Source organism: Elgaria multicarinata, chromosome 4 (genome assembly GCF_023053635.1).
Source record: "Elgaria multicarinata webbii isolate HBS135686 ecotype San Diego chromosome 4, rElgMul1.1.pri, whole genome shotgun sequence".
NCBI lineage: Eukaryota > Metazoa > Chordata > Lepidosauria > Squamata > Anguidae > Elgaria > Elgaria multicarinata.
In genome coordinates, this window is record NC_086174.1 from 97,608,190 (window position 1) to 97,630,448 (window position 22,259).

At 39.8% G+C, this 22,259-nt stretch overlaps 1 protein-coding gene across 1 annotated transcript in view; it reads left to right on the forward strand.

Annotated features, from left to right (window-relative positions):
• Positions 1-22,259, forward strand: part of ASCC3 (activating signal cointegrator 1 complex subunit 3) — a 255,779-nt gene that overhangs the window by 116,846 nt on the left and 116,674 nt on the right. The window contains exon 14 of the mRNA XM_063124851.1: positions 11,743-11,877. Within this exon, the coding sequence (XP_062980921.1) occupies positions 11,743-11,877 (135 nt within the window). The remainder of the gene's footprint in view (positions 1-11,742; positions 11,878-22,259) is intronic.

Below are 22,259 nucleotides of genomic sequence, written 5' to 3' on the forward strand. Positions count from 1 at the left end.
GCAAATCAGACAAGTATTTGAGGGTGGGGGCAAGAACTCTATCTGTGGCAGCATTTCTAGCTGGTTAGAATTCTTGCCAGCCATAAATTCTGACATTACTAAGTAGCCAAGCAGAAGGGCATTCCAGTTCTTGAGGACAAGCTCTGTTTTTCATTCAGTCTGGCACAAGCAGCCTGCGATAGCTTTTGTTATTCCATAGGAAGGTGAGGAGTTGCAGTAGCCAGGAGTATGCAGTTTAGGTGAAGCATTTCTAGATTATATCTAAATGGACATAATCCATTAAATTTTGTTTTATTCTTACCTACTATTCCATGTGCCATTATGGTTTTGCTGTGCTTTAATGTTATAAATTATGATAATATATTTTATAGGAGACTAACAGTGACTTCTAATTATCAGGGTGCACAATCTCTGTTCTTTTACTTCAAGTCCAGAAATATAACTATCACAACCCTCTAGTAATTATTGTGAAAGGTTGCCTTTAAATTTAGCTGTGCAGATCATCTTTAGGGGCTATATTTTTCAGTTCATATTTTTTTCAATTAATATTGGTAATAGTTTTCTATTTACAATAAATGTGGCTGTATTCCAAAATGCCTGACTATTTGTTATCAGATGGTGGTGTAAACCGAGTAGCTATTTTATTATATGGGATTGCTGAAATGAATTTGGCAGACTAATTTAATTTGTAAGGAAGATGGATTGATATTAGCTATTATTTGGTTTCCTGTGTTAACTGGGCTTATAAACATCCGGTAGAACAGAATTGACTAAGTTTAGTTACTAAAAGTAACTATTGACAACATTTTTATAGCTACAAATAAATCATTTTATAAGCTGTGTTTTGCTGGCAGGTCTTTAAAATGTGTTCTGGTCATTATTAAACAGATTTGAGATGATTTTTTTAAAAAAAGAACTGTATTGGTAGACTTACTTAATCAGATTGCCTTTTGGTCTACCAAAATATGCATTTCCTTTTAATGTTTATATTTAACCCTGTCATAATACGTAGATTATTAATTGCTGTCTCCTACACATTTTCAGTAATTCAGGTTGGGCAACTTGGGACCCAACTAGATGTGACATCAATGGCATCTTTTCCATAGGCATGTGCAGCCCATTTCATTAGGGTGTGCACCCAAGGATTTTCTTTTTAAAGACGAACTTTTATTGAATACTCAGTCATAAAGAACATTATTTTTATTCGTCTGTTTATTAAACACTATAGACACTGATGCCCTACTCTGTGTTTGGCCTGCCTGACCGTGGGAGGGCCATTGCGGGGTGGGGATGAGGAAACACTCCTCAAGCCCCAATATTGGTGGGTCTTTGTGGTGACACTGGCCTTTTCATTCCTGTTGCCGGGACCAATGATGCTCTCTCAGAGGCAGCGGTTCTTTGGTGCGGTGCTGAAGCAGCTGCGGGATAGCCAGAGGGCCATTCCAGCTATGTCTGGTTCTACTCAATGCCCCCCTCAATTCAGCACTTATTGCTTGAGACAAGAGGGTGTCCCTGGGCACACCCCTTATGCTTGCCTATAGTCTTCACGTTTAAAATGCACATTTTAAAAAAACACAACACCTGCAATAGAAGCTGTTGTGTGGATGTACAAATAAATATTGGGATTGCAGCAAATACTGATGGGGAATTTCTACTCAAGGCAAATAACAGCTTTCAAGGAACGAGGTTTGTCAGGACTGCAGCAGGGGAGTAAAGACTGAAGACCCCTGCTCTTTGCAATCCTGATAATTAAGCACATACACATGCATGGTCACCTAGTGGTTGTCTTTCTCAATGAAGAAAGTAGTGCACATCTAGTTTGGCCCATAGTAATTCAATTCCAGTTTAAGTAATGTTCTTCTTTCCTCCATAAAAGTCTGTGCACAGCATAAATTTCCCGGTGAGCCTGGGCCTGGATGTTGTAGAGGGCAGCAAGAAAGCTCTGCACAGCTGCTGTCGTGGCCAACCCCTGCCTAGTGCCTGGCCTGTGAAAAGATTCATATGAGCAAGATTTTCCTGGGGACAGGAATCTGCAGAGCCCCTTGAAGGGTTGGCTGCCTGACTAAATACAAAAATACTCAGGCATATATATATATATATATAGAGAGAGAGAGAGAGAGAGAGAGAGAGAGAGAGAGAGAGAGGCTTTAGTCCATAGGAGCTGACATAGACCATCCTGACACTCAAATCAATTCTGTACAATGAAACTGGTTTTGATGTAGCCATCAGTTGCTGGTTAATGCTATTCATCAGGAGCTGACATATCTGAATGTTTTGCTGTGCCAGAACTATGGGCCTGTGGATGCTGTGGTATATTTTGCTTTTCACACAGCAGTCTTTGGTTTGTTTCTCGTGATGGATAATACAGAATAATAAAGGCAGGATAATAAAGGCAGAATCCTTTAGCCCTCTGAGGTGACAAGGCGAGGACTTTGAATGAAGTGATAAGAGAACTATTCAATGGCTAGGCTGCTGCAAAGGATGGAACATGTGACTAGGCTTTCTCGTACATTTCTGGCATGTTTCTTTCTTTCTTTTTTTAAGGGAGCCATTGCTGGGGTTGGGGACACAGATGCTCCTGGCAGTCAGTCAGCCATTAGGGAGCAAGTTTAGTTAAGGGTCCATTGTGTGCAAATATGAATTAATCAAATGTGTTCTCCATACACCAGCTAAGTTGCATCCTATGTTTAGCTCAACATGGGCATTCTGTGATTTTCCTTTTAGGCTGTAAATGATGGGCAGAATTCCATGCATTAGTTTAGATAACTACTATTGGGGCAATTGTTGGAGAAGATAACCTTTTCTAGCAAAGGAGACTTATAGCTGCATAAATGGAAGGGTTCCTTCTGTCCACAAAAGGCTTTTGATCCAGTGGAGGAGCTTTCTGGAAGAAAAGGGGAGAAGGTAATTTTCACTGATTCCTTTCCCTCCACTGTTTTGGGGGGTCCCCCAACACTCAAAACAGTTTTTCAGAGGGTGCAAGAGACTTTGACAAGGAAATTGTTTTTCTTAGGTTTCCGTCTCATGCGAAAGTACACAAGCACCCCAGAATCCCTGACATTCTGCCCCCACCAACCCTGGATCAATAAAGTTTGAGGAAAAAACGGATGATTGGCATTCTAATCCCGCCCCAACTACTCACCCACACACTGACTCCTAATCCCGCCTGGCCATTTGTTACCCTTTCCTGAAGTCCATATCTGTAAACCTTGCATTCCTGACCTGGTACAAGAATAGACACTGCTATTTCGTTGCTGTCAGTAACAATTCACAGTAATGTTTCCCTACCAGTAGGAGCCAGTGAAGTTTTAAGTAATCATTTGTGTCATAGTAAAGGATGTTCCTCCTTTTTCTAACCTTATAGGCCCCTTCCAACTCTGCTATTCTATGATTCTATGACCCCAGCTGCATATCACCCAGACAGGAAGAACACATCCTTCCTTTGTCTAAACATCTCAGGACCCCTGACTGGCCAATTTAGGGGTAATCAGAGCAGGCTCTGGGACTTTGCATTTGCCCTTGGTGGCGCTTATCAGGAACACTTATCAGTAACACTTATACCAGTTATAGCTGCCATAATATAGGGCATTGTTTGGTTTCGTTTTGGAACATTTATGGGACTTGTAATCAGTCAGGGGAGGGAGGGGGGGAAGTATGAGTTCATCAAAGCAACTTTGAATGTATAAAAGTTTGCTGTGCATGGGTGATGGTCAGAGAGTCTGGCCTTCAGCTCGCTGGAGGCTGCCTTTCTCCTACACGTGTAGTATTCTGAATAAAAGCCTTTGTATCAGGATTTGCCTGGAATCTGCTTCTTCGGTCTTGAGGAAATTCCCCAACAACTTCATGGAGAAGGGAGAATTGACAAAAGTTACCCCTTTTCTGCTGCAGGAAGTGAAGTCTGGATCTATGCCATAAAATACATTTCTGTCCTACCAATGCTAATATAATCCTTCGTTTATGACCACATGGGAGAGATAAACAATAGCGGGGAGAGAAAGAGAGAGAAACTGCTTCCCAAAACAAACTTTGTTCTCTTTTTCTAGCAATTGGTTTCATTCCAAACAACTGCCCTTCAAGCCCATTGGCATCCACAGAAATGTAGTGGTTAGCTGTCTAATGACTTAAATTTGCATAGTAATAGGCTAGCAACTCTTGCTTAATTTTTGGTACCAGAATAGACACTGCTATTTCGTTGCTGTCAGTAACAATTCACAGTAATGTTTTCCTACCAGTAGGAGTCAGTAAAGTTTTAAGTAATCATTTCTGTCATAGTAAAGGATGTTCCTCCTTTTTCTAACCTTCAAGCTGTTTGTACTTGGATTTACAAAAGGCTTAAGACAGAATCTCTCACCAAAGTCTCCTGTAAATTTAGCAGCTACAGGGAAAGAAGGTTCAGCTTATAGATAAAGAACTTGTTTAAAGAACAGGAAGCCGAGGGTAAGAAGAAATAGGTAGTTCACATGATGGGGAAACATGGTCTTTGAAGAGTCTGAATTGGGATTGGTGCTGCTTAATTAAATGGTGTGGAGTCAGGGTTGAGCAGCGAAGTAAGCTAGTTTGTGGATGATACCAACTATGGCAAAATTTCAGACCAAAGATCACCAACCTTTTTGGGCCAGTGGACATATTTCAGATGTGAAATTACAGAAATGCTCGGCATGGCCAGTCACAAAACAGTCATTTACCTGAATGCAAATTGATGAGAATAATTGAAACAATTAGCTTTCCCAAGAACCTGATTGTAAGGCAGTGGTGGGGTCCAAGCTCCAAAACACAAAACCACACTCGGAGTCCCAGTTTTCTGATTCAACACTAGCCCAAGAAACGGTAGAGGTGGGGTCTGAGCCTCAAATGCCAAATCACTTATTTACCCTCACAAATCACTACAAAATGCCCACTTCACAGAAAGCAAACAGGTGATGCTCAGAGAATGCACAGAGGCAAAGTATTCTCTCTCTCTCTCTCTCTCTCTCCACATGCACATACCACTTAGGCAAAACAAATAAACCAGATAACACACACTACACCAAAACAAGACAAAAAACACCCCCTGGACACATACACAGAGACCACACAGGCTACCTCACCACCAAGGATGCCTAAACAAGTAAAAAATAAAAAGATGGAAGGGCAACTTTTGTGTTTTAATGTCTGAAACTTAATTTCATGTAAATAACCACACTCAGGATTTTATGCTCTAAAGGTGTTGTGAATATGTCATTAGGGGTGCTCTAGCATACTGATGGTAACTAATTAATTCTTTCTATTTTTTGTATAAAGAAGTACATTATGCAAATGTAAATTACATAACATGCTTTTGAGTTCCATAAGTTACCTTTAAAAGTTAAATGCTTTGCCATTTGTCTTCTGCAATTTTCTTCTGTCAAACGAATTTTAGGACTTATTCAGGTCTATTCCAGCCTCTCAAATTAAGTAGAAAGTGAATAATCAGAATTAAATTAAAGAGCTGAAAACATTTTAAGGCCTAGAAATGACATGAGAGATTTGTTTCTGTCCCTTTGACACATGTTCCAGTTTTAATCAGCATCCATGATTTATTTTAACTTTGCACTTGATTCAATTCTGGAGTAAATTTAAAAAGAATGCAGATGTAATGGTTGTAAGCCATATGCTGCCATTCCTTTATTATGTTTTCTCTTCTATACTAATGGAGTCATTTCATAGTTAATTAGTAGCCTTTGTTGACATCAGTAACTCTGCGAGTGCCTTACGGAGCTGTAGGCAGTTGTGAATTAGCCTGAGTTGCCCCATTACCATTCTTATTGTACTTGTTGATCAGTTAGAAGTGGGGTATTAATATGCTCTTTCGATAAGTGCAGTGCTGAGCAAATGTTTTGGTCCTTTATGTATAGCTTGGTGTAAAACATTTGTATCCTGCCTTTCCATCCATCTTCAAAACAGGTCCCAACTGTGGTGAAATGGGGAACTGTTGCTTTTATTAAAGTTCAGTCGATTATATGTATGGCTGGGTTCAGATGTACTGATGGTAGAACCTCATTGTGATTGGGTCTTTTTCCTGGGTTGGGATTGGTCAGTGGTGCTCTGAGGGCAATTTTGACCATTGGAAGCTGAAGTGGGAGTTGGATGGGAAGCTGAGGGAGAACGAAGTTAGATATCTTCGTGTGTGCTGGTTTTATTATTTTACTTGGCTTTGGAAGAACATGAATTGTTATTGAACCCTTCAACTACAGGGGCTGGTAATTCCAGCGTTAAACCTCTCACTTCCATAGAGTGAGGTGTCAGATGTGGTGGCACTAGCGGTGGGATCAAATTCATCATACCAACCAATAGCTGAAACAAATTGATGATGATAAAGCAGTAAATTTTACAAAAAATATTAAAATATATTAATATTATTTTCAGAGCATCTGAGACAAAGCTCTGAGGAAGATATCCAGCTGCGGATTTCTTCTCAAATCCCTCCCAGCCGCTGCGGAAAGCTCCGCAGCAGGAAATGGGTACATTGGGCATGGGCCAGTGGGCAGAAAGGAGAGAGGTATGGATCAGCTGGATCCAGTGGCTTTTCAGCCCCCATCCCTGCTTTGGGTGGAGAGATAGTTTGATGGGCTCAGAGGACCGTCCGTTCCAATAATTTTCCCTTTTGTGTATGTTAAAGCCAGAATCTATAGTTTATATCAAATTGCCCTTCAAGGAAGGAGTATGGGTTGAGATATTTTTGTTCTGGTTTATTTGAAGCTTCCTCATTTGATCTGCACCTGACATTTTGCAAAGCATCTTATCACAAGATGAGCTCTTGGAAGATGCTCTAGCTTAATTATCACTGATGGTGTGGCTTGGTAGCTCTGTATTTGCAAGCTTTTCTAAATAGCTTGTATCGTATTTAGGGAACTGTAATGAAGAAATCAAGACTGAGTAGCACTTTAAATACAACTGGCGAGAACAAAAGGCAATTTCAGTATAGTTAGTAAGCTTCTAAATCAGTAGGTGTTTGTATTTTGTGTCTAAAAGAAAGTTGGCAGGTGGATCAACCAATAATAAGTCACGTGTACTCTTTTGAAATAATGCTTACTGCAGTATATACTGCCTTTCAGCAAATGTTGAAGGGGCAAGAGCAGGTCTGTAAATCTAGACAGCAAGAAGTAAAGTTTGTACACAGCAGGAAATAAAAATGTCTTGCTTGTTTGTTATCAGCTGGCCATTTTATAGGGCTGAAATGAAATTGGGTTGTAACTTGTAAATGTTTTGCTTTGGGTGGTCAAATATACGTGAACCTAGGAAAGTTTTTGGAGTCCAAAGGGGGTTGACGAAGTTCATGGTTAAAAGGATTTTCAGCATTTACAATGAGCATGGAGAATATTGGATGTAAGAGGCTTCAGAGCGAAAGTCAGGGACTGAAGAGATTTGTCATTCCACTGAAGAGAATAGTAAGTGGGTCAGAAAGAGACATTGAGTCCTCTAAAATTCTGATTCCCTTTGCTAAAGTTATGGCCAAAAGGACAGATCACCCTTTTCTTATTCTTAAAGTGATAATTTTCACATCTTCTTCCAACTATGTTGTCCCAGGATAGTCTGTGCATATATATAGATAGGCACATACACATGTGCATGCATGTTCACACACACACACACACACACACACACAGAAGGAGAGAGAGAGAGAGAGAGAGAGAGAGAGAGAGAGAGATTCTATTAGGGAAGGGAATAGGATGTGGATTTCTTCTGGAAGTGCTAGGCCATTAGTGTGGCCTTAGCTAGACCTAATGTTTATCCTGGGGTCGTCCCTGCCTGCTCCCAGGATATCCTGTGTGTTATTTACATGAACAGGGATGACCCTGGGATGATCCCAGGATAAACCTTAGGCCTGTGTCTCACTGACAAATGTGGGTTGGTATCCAAAGAAATACCTGCAGAAGCTGGTGGCAAACACACACACCCGCTCTGGAGCCCTGGAGCACCCCTCTCCTGAGGGTTAGGAGAACTTCACTGGAGTACTCAGGGGGACACCCGCTCCCCCCACAAATTAGATAGAAACTTTTCCATAAGGGGTCCACTCACAGAAAATGCTTCCACCTGAATTCCACATCCACACCCCCACCCGGGTCAGGTTCCAGCACAGAATAACATTAATTTTATTTGTGAATCTGCTGACAAGCCCATCTATGTGGAAAGAGGAAGCCAAAAAGAAAGGTTCTGTAATTGATTCATAAGATAAAATTCCAAAGGATGGCAGCTGCCAGCAGTAGTGGAGAAGAAAGATTTCACCGCTGCAAAAAAGGATCCATGTTGTAATTAGCCGGCTTTAAAACACTGTCCTCTAATCTGCCTTTCTACTTTATCTGCCTTAATGCTGGTGGTGTGTATAAGAGCTTTGGTGTTAATGACTTGAGATGAAGCTAACTATGGAGGTCTGTTATAAATTGTTTGAGAATTTCCAAATACCTTGGATGAAGGTGGTCCATCACCCCCATCAAAAAGAAGGATTAAGAAGGAGCAGTGCCATTGAAAGGGGATGTTCTAGGACAAGAGTGTGCTGCTGATGCCCTAAGTCAAGGGTGGGCAACACATGGCCTGCGGGCTGCAAGCAACCTCACTGGCCTCTAGTGCTGCTCACCTCACACCCTCCCCTCCCCACAGACATTGTCCAAATTTGAAAAAGCTGTTAAAAAAAAAAGCACCTGGTGGCTTGCTACTGAGGCTTAAAAGGGAGAAAATTAGCCCGAAAATAAGCCAAATCTGTCCTTTTTCAGTGTCCATCCCTGTTTGCCACTGAATTTGTTTCAGTGCCACTACAGTAAGGTCCAGGTTGTGTGAAGTGCCCTGTAGACCCCATCAAAGTTGCCCACCCCAACCTTAAGTGATTGGAATATGCAGAATATTGTAGAGGTTGGGCTACACATAGTAGTAATCAATTCCACTGTTGCATTTCTGACATAGGGTAGTAAACATATTTTTAAAAAATTAAGTTAAAACTGCCCCTTCTCATAGGAAAAGCATGGTTTTAGATTCACACACCCCTGGTTTGACTAGTTAACAAAAAAGTGTCTTCAGCAAGAACTGTTATTCCCCCCTCCCCCAACAGATATTCATACAATTCTATAGTGCTAACCTGGAGACATTTTCTTTGTGCTTTGCTTGCATATTTTGTCATTTAAAGGCTTAGTTTTTGTGCGAAAAGCTACACAAGCTCTCAGCTCTTGAGACACCAGAGCTAGCTTTGAACTTCAGAGTACAGATCTAATTACACAGCTTGTAGCTGTGGAACCACTTTTCTCTATTCCAAATTACTTTTCCCAACTTATTTGCATAATGTAATGCATATTGGTTAGCCACTGAAATAAAAAATTCTCTTGACATAGTTAGGACAGGCTAAGTTAACCCTCTTAGGTCTGTAGAGTTTAGTTTTATGTGCTCATCCAATAGACTGCAAGGAAAGGAGATATTTTGGGAGTTCCGTGGTCTCACTTTTTATGTTAAATTGTATTTATGAAGTAATAGTAAATGAAATGTGAATTCTGCAAGCATAAATTGATTTCCTTGCTGCCATTGGAGAGAGGCCCCTGTAATGTACTGCCTCTCCTGTGACGTCTTGCCTTCATCTGAGATGCCCACAAGCTACCTGACAGGACTATCCAAGCCACTAGATCTCAGGACCACTTCAATCCCCCTTGTACTGATGACGTGTGTGAAGGTTTAGGCTTACTGCTGCTGCTCCTGTCTCGCCTTTATTCTTTAGGCTCCACAGCCCAGCAACCTACCCCTCAGTTTCCCATTCCACTGCCACCATTAACTGTTCTCTCCTCAGTCACTTCTCCACAGACCACACCAGTTCTTTGAAAGTAATTAGAATTTATTAACATAAGTAAGTGCGTGAACAAGCTTAATAGTTTCCTCAGTTGCAATGTGTATAGTTACAAGGTTCTAAGCGTATTGGTTTCTGTCAGTTCTTTCTTAGAGGGTTCCACTATAGGATACTACTGTATATGCTCAGCTATCTTTAGTCTCATAAAATCATCCACTTCTCTCATATATCTCTGTTCTCACAGAACCATATACACATTCCTTATTTATTTATTTATTTATTTATTTATTTATTTATTTATTACATTTCTATACCACCCAATAGCTGGAGCTCTCTGGGCGGTTCACACTCTGGGCACTTCACTCCTTCACTCTCTCTACCCCACTTCTACCCTTATTTCACAGAATCATAACCCACACCCACTCTTACTGTCAGCTTAGACTGTATATATAGAGAGCTACATTTCTCCAGCTCCTCCCCCTCTCACACAGCCAATCCAACCACTCCCCCGCCACTATCCAATCAGCACTCAGGCATTCACACACAGCCCTTACAAACCCAATCTGTGAACACAAATCGTAAATACATTGAGGCTTACTTCCTGGAACCTTATGCCTAATATAACCAATAACTTTGCATATATTTACATTTAATGCATATTAAGGCAGCTGAACATCACAGTCCCCTCCTCCAAATCCAAGTCTGGAGAGGCACTGGAGCTCCCAGTGGCTTTAGTATACAAAAAAGACAACTAAGAGGGAGCATAACGGGTTTATCAAATTATACATTGTGTGAAACAAGTTGATAAAAATACATTTTCCTCCTGTCTCACAATGCTTAAACTCTGGCTCACCTAGTGAAATGGATAGGCAGTAGGTTCAAGACAGATGAAGGAGAGTAACTCCTCACATCATGCCTAATTAACTTACGGCATTTGCTACCATAAGATATTGTGATGGCCACTGGCTTAGATGGTTTTAAAAGCAGACCAGATGAACTAAGAGAGGATCAGCCTATTAGCCAGGATGGCTGTATTGTACTTTCATTGTAAGGGCAACATATGCCTGAATGCTATGTGCTGGAAGGAGACCTGTGGATACAGATAAGGAAGTTTCAAAATCCATATAATTTCAGCCAGAAAAGCAAATAGTTCATCATTCAAATGTCCTTTATTGCACTGTGTAACAAAGTCCCAGTAGTTTTATCAAACAGAGATTTGTACTCTTAACAGCACAGCCCTAAGTATGTCTACTCAGAAGTAAGACCCATAAGGTAGTTGTCTATGGGATTGCTGCCAAAACCATCCCAAGATGTGTTTTTGAAGCCATGATTATCGCCAGTGTGTTTATATGATTTCAAAACTATTCCAGAGTATTCAGTGTGTTTTAGTTTTACTTTTTGGGGTGAATGTTTTGTACCTATTTTGCATCGGCTACTAATCTCAGTTCTGCGTTTAAATTATTGAGATGTAGATTTAGGTTGTAAACCTACTTCTCTTCTGTTGTACCACTGCTGACTGCAAGTGGGGAATCGCATGATTGACTGATCCCCTTTACAAAACAAAATCAAATCCTTAATTCTCTCTGACATGCTGGTTTTCTCTGTGTGGGAATTCTCTCCCCTCCCACCAGGAGCATTCCATCATACACATACTCCTATGCAGTATGAAGTGGTCCAGTCAAGGCCCGGGTTTATCACCTCATAAGTTGGACCTGTGTTACTTCTCTGAAAGCAATTTGTACAGTGTAAAGAATTTTTAAGTGTGTAGATTTCTTTATTTACTTTTAAATAAGTTATGTGTGCATTGGCTGTGGAATAAACAATGACATATGTTTAACTACAAACAGTTAACAGTGAAATGAATAATATTAAACCACTTGCTGTGATTAAACACTGATGGTGCTATATAAATAAATAATAATAATAATAATAAACAGATATTTATCTTCTTTAATTTCAAGGTGATGGTGTTTGTTCATGCTCGAAATGCTACTGTCCGGACTGCTATGGCTCTTCGTGAAAAAGCTAAAAATAATGGACATATTTGCTACTTTTTGCCATCCCAAGGTCCTGATTATGGACAATCAGAAAAACAAGTAAGTGACTTGTATGGCTAATAGATATTGTTTCCCTACCAAAACAAGATCCATTTATATGCAGTATCGTTCTGTTTGTATTACTTGCCACCGCAGGTTTTCATTTTTTTTAAAGAGATCAAAAAGTGAGTTCCATATTTGGAAATACTGATTCATCTTAAGGGTAAAATTCCACAGGCACTAATGTTATCATCTGTTCTTAATTATTTCGGCTGCAAATTAGTTTTCCTGAGAAAGGCAGGAATTTAAACACACATATGCCACTCAAAATTGATATGCTCATTTTCATTTGTGTAAGTCAAGATATGTCGACAGCTGGTTCGCCACTGTGTGAACAGAGTGCTGGACTAGATGGACCCTTGGTCTGATCCAGCATGGCTCCCCTTATGTATTTTGACTTGTGTATTTGCTGCTCCGTACAAAAGGTATTGTGAGGAGCAACCCTTAAGGCTGCTTCCTTGTTGTGTGGTAGCTGCTGTAGCATGTGCCCCTCCTGCCCACTCTGGTCACATCAATAGACTTTGGCTATATGCAAGGTGTCCCCAACCTGGTTCCCATGCCACCATTTTTCTGGTTTTCAGGAGGTGATGCTGACTTTAGAAGGCTCTCCTTAAAAGGCTTTCCTTAGTGACACATGTCTTCTTTCTGGAGCAGTTATATGAGGTGCACCCACTGCCACAGTTCGCACATCATGAAAACAATATCAAGTGGTGCTTTTGGTTATACTCTCATTTTGTCATATTTGCTTGGGGTGCTAGAAATGTGATCTAGTAATATTACACATTCATATTCATATTGAGCAGCTGCACGGATCCTCCCGCTCTGTCAGACAGAACACACTCCTCCAACTGTCTTGCCTTGGGATTGCAGACCTGAATGCAGGTTCACACTGGCCACTGCATGTCAGGAAGATGTTTATGGCAGGAAGAAGACCCATCTATCGACCAGAGTAAGAGCTGCTGCCCAGTGCTTGATTTCCTACATAAGAACATAAGAAAAGCTCTGCTGGATCAGACCAAGGGTCCATCTAGTCCAGGATTCTGTTCACACAGTGGCTAACCAGCTGTTGACCAGGGGTACACAAGCAGGAGCCAGGTGCAACAGTACCTTTCTCTTCCCTCACCATTACTTTTTCCTTTTTTATTGTGTGTTTTAGATTATGTTACTGTGGGGATGGACTGTCATCTTTAAATACCTTGTACAGTGCTTAGAAAAGAAGGGTTTGTTTTTGTTATAGTTCCAGATTGGCATTGATTTCTATTCCTCATTGTGGTTTCATCTGTTTTCCTCATATCTGTTGGCAGATACTGCTTTTTGTTGAGTTTTGCAGGCACAACAGGATTTTTCATTAGGCAGGGGTCAGCCTTTGGGATGAATAGCTCTAGGTTTCTCATAATAACCTATTTGGGTAGGGTGGGGGTCTCTTAAGAGGCTCTGTGAGCTTTGGCCACCATAAACCAGACCAGAAACAGGGATGAGAAGCAGCTGGACCCCATGAAAAACAGAATGGCATCAGGACATTACGCCTTCGGTTTGCCACCATTCTTCTTCCCAAATTTGTCAGCTGGTCAAGCCCTGCCTTCATTTGCCAAACCAACTGTAAGCATAGCTAATAAAGTTTCTTGCCTGTTTATTCAGCCAGATCTTATTGTTGACATCTTTATTTCTCCCTGGCTCCAACTGTGAATGCCAAGTTCACCTATAGTTATCTTGTGAAAGCAGAAAATGTGTTATCTTCTGATCCAGCAATGAATTTGAGTGTTTTCACTCTTTTGTTTTTGCTGGTACTTCATAGCATGTTATGCCAATTAAAACCCATCTGTTAAGAAACATCTACACATTACTAAACCATTAATAATATTTTCCAGAAGTGACAAGTTGACTACTCAAACCCATAGGTTGGTTTCTCATTAGTGATAATTAATGGAGCTATTTCACTGCCCTGTGAGACACACAAACAAAAGGGATGTTTTCTTCTATTGATGTTCGCAGGAATAAGTAATTTGTAGTTCCTATCAAAATTGTGGCTCACTTATGCAAAACATTTATTATAACAAAACCTATGCACAGCACAGTACATCAGCAAGTTGGTTCAGATATAATCTTGATTAAAAGTTCAGTACTTACTGCTTTTAGCAGCTGTTTCTGTTTTTTTTCCCTATCTGATTTTGGGGTATTAAATGTTCAGTCTCAGTAGGCTGCTGTATATATAGGCACAACAGAAATAAATGTATACTTATTTTTATCAAACCTTTCACTTTCTGCCTTCATCAAGATTATTTATATGCTTCATTCTTATTTTTTTATTGTTCCGTATGAGAGTATTATTATTATTATTATTTATTTATTTATATAGCACCATCAATGTACATGGTGCTGCACAGAGTAAAACAGTAAATAGCAAGGCCCTGCCGCATAGGCTTACAATCTAATAAAATCATAGTAAAACAATAAGGAGGGGAAGAGAATGCCAACAGACACAGGGTAGGGTAAGCAGGCACACGGTAGGGTAAAACTAACAGTATAAAGTCCGCACAACATCAAGTTTTAAAAGCTTTAGGAAAAAGAAAAATTTTTAGTTGAGCTTTAAAATTATAAGCATTACCTATCCTTACTGAGAAATCTAGTGATACAATTTCAGGAAAAGAAAAGTTAATGACTGTGTCTTACTAAGCAGGTCATACAAAACTGTAGATCAATATTACTTTTTGAAAATTGGGAACTAGTAATTTATGAAAAGGAAGTCATCTTTAACATAGGAGAATGACATATAGCAGGGGTATCAACCTACTGTGACCCCACAATCCCTTACCATTAACCATGCTGGCTGGGGCCCATGGGAGTTGTAGTCCAAGACACCTTGAGCACACCAAATCCTATTCCCCCCTGTATTCTGGTAATACCTTTCCCTAGTTATAGAAGATAATTTGTCAGTGGAATGGTGTTTAGAGATGGAAGAAATATCCCATTGTGGCCATCTTATAAATGAGAATATCCAAGGTCACAAAAGTTGTTCCTGGATAACTTTGAACAGTTATTGGAAATCTCTACCTTTTGGCTTTATAGGTAAAATCCTGTGAGCTGTGAAAATAGCAAATTAGTAAGGATAATGGAGAAGTAGGATAAAGACACACAATAACAAGTAATGTAATGAAAATTAATAGAGATTACCTTCAAGGTGTAGAGGCGCACAGTGTATTTAGTAAGAAGATAATGGAAGCTCTATTTTTATTCATTTATAACCTATTGCAATGCTATTGCTGCAGGATACTACAGAGTTCATTCAACAGCAAACCCGAAGAATATAGGTCAACTCACCATGGCTTAGCATCATGTCTGAGACAGGCCTTCATCTTTGATTAGATGCTTACGCTTGTTTTTTTACTGCAGGACAGTATTTCCAGTTCTTTCTAGAACTTTAGCTGGGAAGGGTGGGGGGTCATCCTTCTCTGTCAACTCTTACGCATTTCTTCATGTTTCTGAATGTGATTGACATCATCCATAATGCCTGAAAGCTTTAGTCAAGAATAAATTCCATAGAGTAATTCTTAATTACTTACAGATGTCTATTAATTCCTATGAGAAGTTTTATGTCAAAATTGAAAGGGCAGGTTGTCTTCTGTGAGGCTCTTAAAAATCCACTAGCTCTCTATTTTGTCAAAATGTTATTCTATGTGGAATGGAAGCTGTTGAAGTGAAAGAGACTCTTTTCTCAATGTCATCTTTCCCAGCATGAGGAAAAAAGGAATTTTGTTTTCTGAAACACTTCGGTATCTGCTTTATGTGTGTCTCCTCCCACCCACCCCAATTGCTATATTAGCTTGTTGCAGCAGAGATAAGATTGCAGAGTTGCACACTCAGTTCATATTTTCATTTTCACAACACAAACCAGCTGGTCTTCTGCTCAGTTGTTTGTCTTTTAGCAACACCCATAGAACTTTCTATGTCCCATCCAAATTAAAAATGTAATACTTAGAAAGGGCTGAAAGATATCAGCTGCACATATGACCAGACTCTCCTGCTAAAGTAGATGATGATATGTTCATAGCAGTCGTTTCATTGCCTAGACGGTTTTGAATAGCTGTTAAATCTAGAACAGAAAAATTGGGCAGAATCCGTTTTATTACTGCAATGTGATTAAGTTGCTCCTAAATCAAAATTTCCACAATCCTTTTAAGTTGTAGTTATGTCCCTTTCTTGAGCTACTCAATATGACAACTATTTTCTAAGACAGTGGTTCTCAGTTGCTTTGTAGCAGGAACCACCTACAAACTTATGCAATCTTTTGGGACCCTTGTATACTAACTCTGCTATTTGAGCCGTACTTTCTACCTCTACAAAAGAGAATGCAGGCAAGCCACATCAATAGTTAAAACTGAACATAACATATTATTATTATTATTATTATTATTATTATTTATTTATTTATTTATTTATTTATATAGCACCATCAATGTACATGGTGCTGTACAGAGTAAAACAGTAAATAGCAAGACCCTGCCGCATAGGCTTACAATCTAATAAAATCATAGTAAAACAATAAGGAGGGAAAGAGAATGCAAACAGGTACAGGGTAGGGTAAGCAGGCACAGGGTAGGGTAAAAACTAACAGTAGAAAGTAACAGTAGAAGTCTGCACAACATCAAGTTTTAAAAGCTTTAGGAAAAAGAAAAGTTTTTAGTTGAGCTTTAAAAGCTGCGGTTGAACTTGTAGTTCTCAAATGTTCTGGAAGAGCGTTCCAGGCGTAAGGGGCAGCAGAAGAAAATGGACGAAGCCGAGCAAGGGAAGTAGAGGCCCTTGGGCAGGCGAGAAACATGGCATCAGAGGAGCGAAGAGCACGAGCGGGGCAATAGTGTGAGATGAGAGAGGAGAGATAGGAAGGAGCTAGACCGTGAAAAGCTTTGAAGGTTAACAGGAGAAGTTTATATTGGATTCTGAAGTGAATTGGAAGCCAATGAAGAGATTTCAGAAGCGGAGTAACATGGTCGGAGCGGCGAGCCAAGAAGATGATCTTTGCGGCAGAGTGGTGAACAGAAACCAACGGACTGATGTGAGAAGAAGGAAGGCCAGAGAGAAGAAGGTTGCAGTAGTCCAACCGTGAAATAACCAGTGCATGAACAAGACCCGGTTCGCACCTAACACCAATTCGTGAATTATTTAACCCACAAATTGGGGGGAGTGAGTGAGTGGGAGCAAGTCAGTGCACTGCCTCTGGTGCACTCCTCATTTCTGCTTTCAGCAAACAACATACACTCACGTCATCTGGGCCTGGACATCCATGACATCCACACTTGGACACCCAACAACGAATTGTAGATTAGCAAGCCTGAATGCCTTCCTTCAATATAACTAGAACTGTAATCCTGAAATTCTTAAACTGAGTGATTATTTTATCGATATGTCAGATTGGTTCCTTTAATACTTGTGTAAAGTTTGTTTTAATTCAACTTCATGTCTCCCTTCTGTTTTGTTTCCTTTGAATATGGAGTGATCCCAGTCTAGGGAATCAGAGAGTAGGATCCAATACTGCCCCAGCACTAGCAGAACTTACCACTAGTGCAATGGCAATCTACTGCTTTCTGAAGCAATCTGAAATGAGTGGAAATACTTGTTTCTGGAAGGGTGCAGATCAGTAGAGGCTGAGCAGCAGTGTTGGATATGGCTCACAAGAACAGCAGAAATCTATTTATTTACTAGATCTATGTTCAATCCTGAAGTTTTAGAGAAGATAATAAAAACAAACTAAATGAAATAAAAACAAAACTGAGCAACAATTAATTTAAAGAAGCTTATTGAAATTTGCCCATCCTTTTTTTACTTAATCCTGAGAATCAAAGGCCGGCCCAAACAGATAGGTCTCCCAATGCTTCTGGAAGTTTCTCTGGCTTGGACTTTGGGAAGGCAGCATTGAACAGGAGAGCATTTCATAACTAAGGGCAGTCCCTAGCCTGATTTTCTTCAAGCCCTTGCTGTCAGAACTTGATGGAGATATATTACCGTTGGTGGGTATCTATTATTATGACGAGGCAAATTAGATGACACAATCTCAGTCTAAATTAGGCCAATAATTTTGGGGTTTACATCATTTATTTGACTGCAACTCTGCTCTCTAAATCTACGATAATCCCAGACTGCTAGAGCAGGGAGTGGAAGGAGAGTCATCCACTCTTGGTTTGAGTAACCCATTTTCCAAGCTCCTGTCTTACCAAACTGGTGTTTGGCAGTACCATAGGTCCTATTATTCTCAGGCTAAGAGCTTATAAATATTCTGCAAGCACTTTAGACTTCATAGCTCATAGCTTCATATCAAGCACTTCACAGTGGCAAATGTTTTGGTAGGGTAGGGTAGCTAAGACTACCCCACCTTAGACAACTGGGTCTAGTGCAGGAGCCATATTACCAACCGCTAGTTGGAGAGCCTGTATTCTGCATTCAGTACTTGCATGCCTAGTAGTTTGTATCTTATTTTAGGAACTTGTTTGTTTCTGTACTAGGATTTAAATTCTCTGGGTTAGGATGCTTGACCTGAGATTCTAGTGATAGGTTCCCATTTCCCACAATAAATGTATTAAGCATCCCAAAAACCTGCTGCAGCACTGAATTTACCTGCCTTGTCCTCAGTACTTAGGACTCTCTGATGTCATCTTTTGTCAAGATGGAAAGAAGCAGTCTATGAATGATCTATGTGCAAGTTTATAAAAGTTTGCTAATTTATTGTTATTCTCTTGCTACTTTTCTATTGTTGTGAGTCTGAGCTGAGTGTGAATGCAAAGCTGAGGAAGAAAGGAAAAAGACTGTCTCTTGTGTACTTTTGCTGTACGTACCCTATGCCAGCATTTTAGTTCAATTGTTAGTCACTTTTGAAGAGAAAATTAACTTAAGAATAGAAGCATTTTAATGTAGCATTGTAAAATGTGTGTGAACACACACACACACACACACACACACACATTTAATGTTGAGTGTTGAGAGCCACCTTGTGGCTTTTTTGTTATTGCACTTTTCTTTTTCACTGTTTTTCACTATATAAGACAGGTTGCTGCTGTTTCGGAGTATCTTATATTTATCATATGAGAACCTTAATTATATTTTTGTTATGTTTTGTTAAGTATTTTCTGCTCATGGTGCTATGCAAGTTACTTTTTCCTTATTCTCACTTTAAGGGAAAAATGTGAGTAATGGAATTATTTTGAGAAGGGTAATTTTATCTGCAGATACTTCCTGTGTTCAAACTTGGCTTGAGCCTTTTGCCTGCGCATGCAGTCTCTTTACTCCTCCCTTAGCATGAGCTTTGATTAAACCAGAACGTCTCTAATTAATTTTAACTCCCCATTTCATCTGAACTGGGAAGCTGTGGTTACCAGATTTGGAACAAACCAGGATTTTAAGCGACAGTCTGAAGCTGGTTTAACCACTTAATCCTTTGTATTCTACCTGAGGTGCTTAAGGCAGCATACATAGTTCCTTTCCTCTGCAATGTATCATCACAATAACCCTATGAGATAGGTTAGGCTGAGAGATAGTGATTGGTCACCAAGTGAGTTTTGTAGCTGAGTGAGAATTTGAAACCAGGTCTCCCTAGTCCAAATCTGACACTCTCACTACTACTCCACACTGACTTAAAATCCTGGCTTGGCTTGCAGCTTGTAAGCATAGTTTCCCAGCACAGACAAAATGGGAATTAATTAGAGACTTCCTGGTTTAATTGCAGCTCATGCTAAGGGAAGAGCAAAGTTGCTGCATGTGCAGGCAAAAGGTTTACAGTATCTTGGCTTAATTGCGCCACTATGTTTTTACCTGTAGAAATCTGCTAAATGATAACAGGTGCACAAATAACACAATACCTTCCTGGAGGTAATCTATAACTTCTTACTTTCCTATTAAATGTGAATTGATGTTGTAAAACAACTAGATAATTATGTATATCATCAGGATAAATATGTACATGTTATTAATGTTACCTTTGTTGCTTAAACTTGTAAAACACATTCTAGATGTCTAATGAAAGTACATTTGGTACCAGCTGTATACTTTGACACTGTTAGTTGCCTTAGTTGGCTGAATATTTATAAAAACAATTTAACGAACACCTTGTTGGATGTATGAAGTGTTCAGTGCTGTTTCTAGCAAAGAACAAAGTAGATATGAAGACAGTACATTTTGCAAACTTAAACACACTTACTAGGGCATAAGCTGTATTGAACACAGTGAGACTTCCAATTAAACATAAGTAGGTCTGCACCATAAGAGTTGCATGCCCACGTCTTATGTAAGACTAGCTTGCCAGTGTGATAGGAAGCCACTTAATTGGTTTATGTTTATCATTTATGTAGCACTTGTTATTAAAAAGGCTGTTTACAAACTTCATTTCCCCCTACTGCAACTTTGTGGGTAGGTTATTTTAATCCCATTTTATATGCAAGCAATTTGAGATTGAAAGTCAAAAAATAGCTCAAGGTCCAGAATGGGAAGTGATTCATATTTTATAGAAAAGGGCCAAAAATGAAGGGACTTGCATTTCTGTCACACTATGGAGAGCAGGGACTTGTAATCACCTCCTCAGTAAAGATCCACATTTTGCTTTGCAAGTTATAATAAAACAAGAATTTTGCTTGCTTTTTGTGAGGTCCACTCCCTTGAGACTCCTTTATTTAGTGCATTCAGTTCATATAAAGCAGAGGTCGCCAACACAGCACCCAAGGGTGGCATGGTGCCCACAGGGATCTCCAACAGTGTTCACAAAGCTCTCCACTCCCTTCGCCTTTCAATGAAAATTGTTTTAAGCCTTGGACTATCTTGGGACAGACTTCTTTCTTTCCCCTTCTAGCTTCTAGCATTGCATTTTTTCTCCTCTATACTCCTTTCCTCTCCCAGCCTCTAGCCTCACTATTTCCCTCCCCCCACACCACCTGTTTAGTTCACTTTTGACTAGCCAGGCCCCCATAGCAGCCATTATGTAATTAGCCACAACTACCATAGCAGCCATTTTCTGGTGGCGCCCACAGCACTTTCTCAAATTCCCAAATGTGCCCACTGGTCTGAAAAGGTTGGGGACCCCTGATATGACCTATTTGGATTTAGGCTACCCCAAACTATTATCCTGGTTGCATCTTGGTGATTATATCTCAGATTATGCAGCCCCTTCAGGAAGTGTCTAATAAACTATAGGCCCTGTACAAACCATGGGCTGTCCCAGATAAACGTGAGAGAATGAGTGCACTACCTGGAACATGGCAGTCACTTCTGCTTTTAATAAAATGTGTTATTTTATTTTTATTTATTTATTTATTACATTTTTATACCGCCCAATAGCTGAAGCTCTCTGGGCGGTTCACAAAAATTAAAACCATGAAGAATATAATAAAACAACCAACAATCTAAAAACACAAATACAAAATACAGTATAAAAAGCTGCTATGTTGTCCCTAAACAATCCACTGCTTTGGGTTTGGACATCATGCTCAACAGCCTACAAAGGAGCAGCTCTTGGGTTGTTGAGTAAAAGCAGAAGTGGTGGGTTTCAAGAGAAAGCATGGTTGCTCTCTCCACTTGTGCACGACAACCCATGGCTTGTTTAAACCATGCATTGTCGCTACGTGTGAACCAGGTCAGTGTTTCCCAGTTCATCTGAGCTGGAAAATGATAGTTACCAGCTTCAGAACAACCCCAGAACAACCCAAGATCTTAAATCACAGTTTGAAGTAGGTTAAAATATCCTGGGTTGTTCCAGAACTGATAGCCATAGTTTCTTGGTTCAAACAAAATGGGAAACTGTGGTTAATTAAAGGCTTCCTTTTCACATAATTCACATTATGTGAATTCACATCATTCACATAAATGGAGGAGCAAAAAGGTTCCATGTGCAAGCAAAAGGCTTTGTATATATCTTAGCTTAATAGGCTGGGAAATGATAGTCAAAACCAGCTCACTGTGTTCTGAAATCAAATAGCTTCTATTGCTGCCCTTTGATGTATGAGTTCTGTTTTTTATATGACCACATCCTCTGAATCTGGGATTACATTTTTTTTTAATTCCCAAAGAGTTATAGGAACTAGATATTTGGAGGAAAAGTGTCAATAGTAAAATGAATCTCTCTCATGTACTGTTTGAGGAGAACTATATCATTAAGAAGGTGATTTGTTTTCAGCCTGCAAGACTGTATGAAAGATGTTTTGTGAAAACATATAACTTTAATGTGAATACTAAACATAACTACTTTACAATGCTACTGCTGTTTCAGAAAAAGAGGGGGCAAGTCAGTATTTCATATAGTACTAGATGGTGCCCAGAGGGCATACAATGTGTTACACACATAAAACAGTGGTGTGATGTAGGGGCAGGAAACATTACTGTTCTTTGCTGTTGCAAAGTATTTCTGAGGT